This window comes from Triticum aestivum, chromosome 3A (assembly GCF_018294505.1).
Source record: "Triticum aestivum cultivar Chinese Spring chromosome 3A, IWGSC CS RefSeq v2.1, whole genome shotgun sequence".
In the NCBI taxonomy this organism is placed as follows: Eukaryota; Viridiplantae; Streptophyta; class Magnoliopsida; order Poales; family Poaceae; genus Triticum; species Triticum aestivum.
Window position 1 is genome coordinate 65,805,691 of NC_057800.1, and position 9,205 is coordinate 65,814,895.

General features: G+C 44.8%; 2 protein-coding genes across 2 annotated transcripts; both read right to left on the reverse strand.

Moving 5' to 3' along the window:
- Positions 1–4,440: 4,440 nt before the first annotated feature.
- Positions 4,441–6,753, reverse strand: LOC123057923 (receptor like protein 27-like). The gene has a single exon (XM_044480787.1). It carries the CDS (start codon positions 6,401–6,403, stop codon positions 4,535–4,537), a length of 1,869 nt encoding a protein of 622 aa, XP_044336722.1. The 5' UTR covers positions 6,404–6,753; the 3' UTR covers positions 4,441–4,534.
- Positions 6,754–7,183: 430 nt separating this feature from the next.
- Positions 7,184–8,198, reverse strand: LOC123056792 (receptor-like protein 6). Its single transcript, XM_044480063.1, has one exon. It carries the CDS (start codon positions 8,196–8,198, stop codon positions 7,203–7,205), a length of 996 nt encoding a protein of 331 aa, XP_044335998.1. The 3' UTR covers positions 7,184–7,202.
- Positions 8,199–9,205: the final 1,007 nt, after the last annotated feature.

A 9,205-nucleotide genomic window follows, 5' to 3' on the forward strand; every position in this document is an offset into this window, starting at 1 on the left:
TGCGGAAGCGCTCCCAAGGGGGCATGCCACCCTCGTCCTGCTCGAGGGCATAGTACCAGGTCTGCGCCGCGCCGTGGAGGTGGCAAGAGGCGAGCCAGGTGCGCTCCGATGCGAGGGTGCGCTGCCCGCGAAAGAACTGGTCGCACTGGTAGTGTCTGGGTCAAATTTGGCGAACCACGACGGTGTCTGGGTTGGGGCGCCGCGTCTGACGGGCACGAAGGTGCGGAGCACCGAGGCTTGCTGCGTCTGGTCGGAGTACCCCGGGAAGGGGCCCGTAGAGCCGGATGGCCCGCCGAACTGCAGGGACAGCGTCGACTGTTTCGGAGCCGTGGTGTAAACCGGTGGTGGCGAAGACCCGGCCGCCCAAGCCAGTAGTGGCGACGGGGAGGGCGGGAACCGGACCTGGTGTCACTAGTAGAAAAAGGGTCAAACGTGAAGCACATTAGTGCCGGTTTGTAAAAAAACCGGCACTAATGTGATCAATAGTGCCGGTTCGAATGGCTATGCATTAGTGCCGGTTCGTAATGAACCTTTAGTACCGGTTCGTGCCACGAACCGGTACTAAAGGGGTGGTGGCAGGCTGGCGTCAGGCCAGGGCCCCACGAGCCCCTTTAGTGACGCTTTGTGACACAAACCAGTACTAAAGGTCTAATCTATAGTACCGGTTTGTGTCACCAACCGACACTAAAGAGTCTTAACCTATAGTCCCGGTTGAAGACACAAACCGGCACTATAGGGCAATTTTCAAACTCTACCCACCCCCCGGCCCGTGTATCGCCATTTCAGTTTTGAAAAAATCAAAAGAAAAACTTCAAACAATAAAATCCTTCGAGAGGTAGTTATATTACTACATCTACACGTTAGGAAAATTTGAAAACTTAAATTTGGACATGTTTTGCAAAAAGTGTAGGGAAAATGTAAAACGGCTATAACTTTTGCATACGATGTCAGAAAAAACGTATAATATATCAAAAAATTCAGCACGAAAATCCGCATCCGATGGAGACTGCCTACGGCCTGTTTGCAATTTTTTAGAATCCTCAAATTCCAAAAGAAAAAAAAGGTATGGTCAAATTTAAGTTTTTTTAAAATTTTTGGTTAAATCTGGTCAAACTACTTATTCAAGAAGTATTAATGTTACTACATAATTATTCAAGAATATTAGTGTTACTAAATAATTATTTCAATTTTTTGAATTTTGGTCAAATCTGGTAAAACTGTGGTCAAAATATGGTCAAACTGTGGTCAAACTTATTCAAGAAATATTAGTGTTACTAAATAATTACTGTTTTTTAGAATAATAGTTTCAAACTCAAACAGTGAAATGTATGACTTCATGCTCAAGCTAAACTCCTGAGGGTTAATAGGATTGACATCTTACTATTGTGAGGAAAACAACAAGTGCAGACTTGGAAACGAAGGAGAATAGAACCCGAAAGTTAAGCGTGCTCGGGCTGGAGTAGTGAGAGGGATGGGTGACCAGTCGGGAAGTTAGATGATTTGAAATGAGTGATCCACACTTGAGCAGTTAAGAAAGATGATTAGAGACTAAATCACCAAATAATTTAGAAAAATTAAAAATCAAAAAAAAATAATCAAAACAAATTTCCAAAATTTTCAAAAAAAATTCAAAAAAAATTCAAAAAAATAATCAAAACAAAAGGTCCCCCATACCAGGGCGCGAGCTCACGCCACGTGGTGGCACTTTAGCGCTGCTTTGTGCCGAACCGGTACTAAAGGGAGGGGCCCTTTAGTGCCCACCCTTTAGTGCCGGTTATGGAACCGGCACTAAAGGCCCTTACGAACCGGTTTTAAAGCTCCATTTTCTACTAGTGTGTATCGGCAGTCCGGAGCTGGGCAGAGGTGGCGCCTGGAGTTGCAGCGGCTGCTAGCCGGGAGCCGTGGTGGCAGGCGGCGGCCACTGCGACCAGAGGAGGGGCGCGGCTGGGGGCGGCTGCAGGTGCCACAACGGTGGCGGCTGCCCGCTGGGGTATCCCGCCTGGAACGGCAGCAACGGTGGCCCGCTAAGTGCAGGCACGACCTGGGACGGCCACTGCAATGGTAGGTGGCCATAGGCGGCGGTCGTCGCAGCTGGCAGAGGCGCGGGCGGTCCCGCCAGGTGCAGGCGGATGCCTTGGACAGCCATCACGAGATCCCGTAGGGTGCTGGTTACTTCTTCCGGCGTGAAGACGGCGGTTGATGACGCAGCGGTGGTGCCCGGGGCCGGCGGGATTGGGGGCCCGTCGGTGGTGATGGCCACATGCGCGACGGGTGATGACGCAGCCGGGGCCGACAGAGTTGGGGGCCCATCGGTGGTGATGGTCGTCAGCGCGGTGGAGGTGGTCGGCAACGATGGCGTTGGCTTTGGAGAAGACATGATCGACCCTGACTCTCTGGATGCCAAATTGGTAGAACCCAGGGTCCTACCGGACCTGCTCCTTAGGTTGTAGGGGAAGACAGCGGGTTGACGGGGGCGAGGGCGAGGGCGCGGCGGCCGGCGCGCTGGCGCCGTCGCGATCGGGGAGGAGGACGGCGGCGAGAGAGAGAGAGAGAGGGGTGCGGCTAGGGTTTAGGGACCGGCTCCTCTGGGAGCCGGGCAATAGAATTATTCTTATTGCTTAATCTCAAAATAGTCTTACAACTAGTATATATAACCACGATGCTAAAAATAAGATAACTTGTGGGTCAAGCCCCTAACTAAACCTGCCCGGTGGGCCTCCTACGGGCATAAGTCTGCCGGGTCATAACACTTATATTGCTTAGATTTGCCATGAAGGCCTGGAAGTTTGGCTCTTGCAAATGTGCTCAGGATTACGAGAAAAATCATGAGTTAAAAGGTCCTTGAGGTAGGAAACTCCAGTGGGGATCTGGCCAATAAAGTTGGTAGCGGAGAAGTTGAGGTGGATGATATCTGAGAGTCACTCAAACCCGTACGGGAGAACGTAACTGAACTCGTTAGAGCAAGGCTTAGGTTTCTCATAGAGGTGAGGTTGAAGAGTGCAGGGTCAAGATGGCGGCTCTTCAAGTTAAACTCACCAAGATCTAGGGAAACGACTCTCCCGGAGGCCATGTCACAGGTGACACCCTCCCGGTGGCAGCAGTGTTGTCCAACTTGCCATGATGCCAAGTTCGCATCGATGTCGATAAATGAGTGTTTTAGCTTGAGGAGGGAAGAAGCCTGATCTGGGAGTCAAGGGACAGTGGTGTTATGCTTGGTTGCAGTATCTCTGGAGTAGGAGCATACCAGCAGTAGCAGGAGTATGAGGAGGTGGAGGTGTTGCTGTTTAGTTGGAGTCATTTTGCCACTTACCGACTTGCTGCTTCCTCAATGGTGTACAACGTTTATATTTAGGAATGTAGGATGCGTATAATTATTTCTATGCCGCCAGTTTGCGTTGAACTGCATTGTACAGATTTTCCTTGAAGGGACTAGTCAGACTTTGTTTCACCACGGAAGGTGATGGAGATTGGATTTACAATTCTGAGGCTGTGAGTGCAAACGATCTCGTGTTGCTGCCCTAGACCAATTCAGCATATCAAGTGCTGGTCGACGTCCCATGTTTGACTGCCTATTTGGTGGAATTTCTTTTGTGATTGTGGTAAATACACTGTCCAGTGGCGATGCCCAATCTCTCAACTGAAGCCATTGGTTTGGTTTTGTGCACAGCGGTCAGCGGAAACTGTTGTTCCAAAAAAATTGGGTAATTTTTCGAAGGTAAAAGCAATCATCAGTATATAAATTGTTCGTCACGAGTATCTCAAATAATCAAGCTAAGAACATTTGAAAACTATTCACCTGCTGTGCCTATTGCCCCGATGAAATCAACATAGAGTAGCAATTAGCGTTCAAAATTAGGGATACTCACGTTCCAAATTTGGGGATTCTCAGGGCTCGCCTTGGACAGGGAGTTAAGAGACCGCCGTCGGATGCTCCCTGCCGCAGGCCACTGGTACTGTACTAAATTTGAGGATGCTTCTTACCTGGCTGTATCCCGTTGCAATTTTAGCAATTTCAGTCTTCAGGATGAGAAAACCTCAGAGGCAGAGTTCAAGTCGCTAAAACAATCAGCCGTTTTATTTGTTTGATAGCAGTCTTTGTTTTTTTATTTGTTTGATAGCAGTCTTTGAGCATCGTGTATGAAACAAACCAGATAAATACTACTAGTATCTAACAAAGAAAATGGATTCATTATATACTCCTATATGACAAGTGGGGCACATAAACATTCGGCATATTTTATTTTCATGAAAAAATGTAACACACTTCATATTATGTGTAATAATTGTATATACCATAAGGTTGATCAGTGCTGCCAATCCAGTGCAACAAAAAGAAGCAGATAAGTAACTTTTGCCACAGAAAAGTGGCTTATTTAAGCTGTCTCATCCAACAAGTACAACCCATACGCATCCTAAAAAAAAGTACAACCCATATGCACACTGCATATTTTTTTTGAAACAACACACTGCATATCTTCTTTCAGGAAGAAAATTTAGTACAGTACACAGTGTGCAAATAGTATTACATATGGATTCATGATTGCTTGCTGACCCATCCTTCCATACCACAATACATCCGCAACAAGAATGCCAATGCAAAGCCGACTCCAAATCCCAAGCCAACAAAAGCAAACAAAAGGATAACACCGAGTTTGTCCTGCCACAAGCTTTCATATTCTGGAGGAGCCACTTCACTTGGAGAAACTGAGTTTTGACTTTCACATTCTTTGGAGAGTGGAACTCCACAGAGGTCTGCATTGCCTTCAAATGAATTGTCAGAAAATGTTGAGAACTGGTTGCCTTGCGGGATTCTTCCAGACAAGTTGTTGTATGAAAGATCCAGACATCCAAGGGAGGTAAGTGAGGTTAACTCATGTGGTATTTCCCCTGTGATATGGTTCCGAGATAGATCCAATGACTCCAGCTGAGACAAGTTGCTGAACTGAGATGGGATTTGCCCCGTGAAGTTATTGTATGACATGTTGAGTCCATGCAGTGAAGCAAGCCTCCCAATTGACTCCGGAATAGAACCATCAAACGAGTTATGTGAAAAATCAATCACTTTGAAAGTGGTCAATATCTTGGTGAAAATAAGCTTGAGATCTTTGAATGTCACAGTGACAGTATCTTGATAGAATCCATTTGGCAGGTTTGTTTGCTGCCCTACAACCTGTCCCTCATCATTGACATTTTCCATCATTGCATTCAGTTCATTAAACCATCCTTTTGGTACGTTTCCAGAGAAGTTGTTGGAGGCCAAATCAAGTATTTGCAAAGTTGAGAAGTATTTATTGATTGTACGGTCAGCTTTAATATCCCATATTGTACCATTGAGTTGGTTGGATCTTAATACAAGAACTCGAAGCTGTGGAAGAGCACCCAACCAAGATGGAAAAGAACCGACAATCTGATTATTGCCAACATCAAAAAGCTCTAGGTCCTGACAATTTAATAGTGATCTTGGTAAATTACCTTCAATTTGGTTTCCATTCAAATCTATTGTTTTAAACGTACATCCTTCTCTAATATCTTCAGGTAGCATTCCTTCGAATTGATTTTCTCTTAGTTTCAATATTTTCAAATTTCCACTTCCTATTAGACATGATGGGATCGAACCACTAAAATTGTTGTAAGATAAGTCTAGGATAGTTAGTTTGCTAGCACTACAAATGGATGATGATACATGACCAGTTAATTTATTCTTGGACAATTTGAGATAGGTGACGTTTTGAACATACTTTCCAAATTTGTCTAGAATGGAAGAGAAGTTGTTGTTTGAGTAGTCCAACAAAACTTCATTGTATGTGACGAATATTGGTGAGAAGTATAATGTTACTGGTATTGGTATGTTTCCTTGAATTCTATTAAAACTAAGATCGAGGATGGATAAATATGGCATATGAAGAAGAGAAGGAGATTTCTCCAAACTAGTAAACATGTTATGGGAGAGGTTCAAAAATTTAAGCTGGTCCTTCCAACTCTCCCATACCCAACTTGGTATAACCCCATTAATTTGATTATTAGAAAGGTCGAGGCTTATAACTCCACCTAGATATCTCAGTGCTCGAGGAATTTTGGTGAGGTTGCAAGATGCAAGTTCTAGGTAGTTGACGTTAGGGAGAGAGGTTAATATAGTGTCATCTTCTTCGTCCACAATTGATAGCATGTTATAGGACAAACTTAGTGAACTAAGGCTCTTCAACCTCCAAAAAGAGCTAAGTGTAATTGTGCCTGCTAATCTATTTGAGCCAAGGTAGAGATCTTTGAGATGATTAAGATGAAAGAATGATTTGGGTATTGCACCCGTGAGATCATTGTGGTCTAACCAAATAGAAGATAAGCTTGAAGACCACGGGGCAGGAATTTCTTCCAGAGCACCAGAAAGTTGATTTGAACTTAACATAAGTGTATGCAACGCTGGAAGAGCGAACAAAGATTTTGGAATTTTGCCTGCATGAAAAAGGTTAGTATTAGTCAAAATATACACCAACGCACATTTTAAGCTGAAAGAGTATTTCCATAAATATTGCAATTCCGGAAAACATCAGAGAAATCCGCCATGAATCAAAAAAGACCAATATATATTGCTCTGCAATAACTTAGAGTAATTTCTTTTTTAAATTAGACTTTTGTATGTTCCGTTGTGCTCCTCTAGGTACTATGCTAGACTCTTGTTTTATAGCCATGCCCATTTTGGTTTCTCGAATGAAGCCCTCTTATCAGAGAGAAATATAGATTCAACAAGTGTGTCGACTATCTTGTCTTTTTTACTAAATAGACAACTTTGCTTTTAGGTGGGAAGAGAAACAAGAAAGGTTGCAGTACTGAATATACAAATATTCAAGTCGGACCAAGTTCCCGACTGTTGAGGGAATTGACCCTGAGAAGTTGCAACCTGAGAGGTCCAATTTTTTCAAATTCACAAGATTGCCAATCTGGTATGGTATTGTCCCAGGGAAATTGCAATCCCGAATTACCAAACCTTCCAAACTTGCCAGATTGCCGATCCAAGAGGGCACTGATTGAGAAAAATCATAGCCATATAGCATCAAGTATGTCAATTGTGTAAGATTGCCTATCCAAGATAGTATGGTATTCTCCATTTCTCGTCCATAAAGTTGCAGTTGATTCAATGTTGAAAGATTATGTACTATCAAAGAGAGCTCCATGGAAACTCCTGCAGTGCTTAGACCCAAATTCTTCTAAGACTTGAGATTTGTAAGAGATGGCTGTATATCACAAGACACGGTGGTCCCTGCTAGATTTAATGTCTCCAGGTCATTACCAAGAGGGAAATCTGGTAAGCAGACCGAAATATTAGGGCTCCTTGACAAATCTAGCACCCTCAAACTTTTCATCAGGATAATTTTTGTTGGAATCTGCCCTCTAAAAGAACATCCTGATATATCAAGAATTCTCAAGGAAGAAAATTCAGCAAAGAAGTCAGGAACTTTGCCAGTGAGCCCCCAATTGTTTCCGAGATCGATAATCGTTAGGGAACGAAGCCTCGAGAAAGAATGATGGATAGGGCCAGACATACCGCACAGAAACAAGCTAAGAATTTGCAGCTGAGGAACAGAGTCCGCCAGAACAATGGACCAATTTGATCCGCTGGTGGAGATGTCCACTCCATCAAGGCGGAGTTCTCTCAGATAGCTTAGATTTGCCATGAAGGTCTGGAAGTTTGGCTCTTGCATATATAAGCCATAATTATCAGAAAAATCAAGAGTGACAAGGTTCTTGAGCCGAGCAATTCCAATGGGAATCTGGCCAAAAAAATTGGTAAGGGAGAAGTTGAGATGGATGATATTTGTCAAGTGCTCGAACCCATAAGATGGGAGGTTGGCGGCGCCGAAGTCATTGTACGCAAGGCTGAGGTTCCGCAGAGATGTGAGGTTGAAGATTGCTGGGTCAAGACGACGGCTCACCAAGTTATACCCACCAAGGTCTAGGGAAACGACTCTCCCCGAGGACACATCACAGGCGACGCCCTCCCAGTGACAGCAGTCACTTCCAGCTCGCCATGAAGCCAAGCTTGCATCGACGTCGATGAAGGACTGTTTCAACTGGAGCAGGGAAGAAGCTTGATCTGGGTGGCAAGGGACGGCGGCATTATGCTTGGCTGCAGCATCTATGGAGTAGGAGCATATGAGGAGGAGCAGGAGAGCATGGAGGTGGTGTTGCTTAGTTGGAGTCATTCTGCAAGTGGCTTGCAATATGTTGATGCTTGCTCAACGGCGTACAACATCTATATATAGGGATGTTTGTACTTATTTTTATGCATGCAAATGTCTGTACAACTTTTATTCGACTACATGTTTGCTAAGCTGGGAATGCATGCATGGTCGGATTCATCATGATCCATGGATGTCGGTGTGCGGACTGCAGTACAGTTTCTGCTGTTGCGATGGGATCACCTTGCTTTGTAAGAGGATTTTTTTACCACCTTGTATCGCTTGATCGTTTGTATTTTATTTATAAAGCGAGACGAATTTGAATGCTATGTTTCAAAAGTTTTACGTACAAAATAGTCACGGACCAGATGCATTGTGGTAGTCCGAGCATATTATTTTGACCTGTATTCCAATGCCATCCATTGTGGTAGAATGATGGGGTGCCTTTAAGAATCCGGGGATGGAATGAATGATGCTTCCTTCCTCCGTAGTAGTCCTCTAATCAGGGTACAAAAGCCATCACCTAAGCCGTTTGATCTGGAGGATTTAATTTGCCTGTGTAGTTATGCTTGAGCCGATATTGTGCTGTCTAGAAACATGAGTCGTCACAGAAGAGGGGCATGGTTGATAACATGCGGCGAAGAAGTGTTCCCTTCGTGGTTCGTGCCTGCCAACTGGAACGTGAACCGTACTTTTTCCAGACAAGCAAATGATGGACGCAGCGACCTAAGCTCGTCTCGCGCCAAAGCAACTACCCGCGGGTCTGAAGGCCAAGATGCCAGCCACGTACGCGGTTCCGCCGAGTAATTGGACCGGCTCGGCGCCTCGTGTGCTACTCGCATTGCCGTCGATGTCCTTGTAGACCAGGGCCGTGGAGCATTGGCCAACGGTACATTGTGAAGTCGGAAGTATGCATGCATGTAAAAGTGACCGTCCAACTGCCTGCCGTGTGTCGGTGAGGAAGTCGGAACAACAATGATGAAAGTACATTTCACCACATGAAACATGTGGTAAGCAATCCAAACAATTCA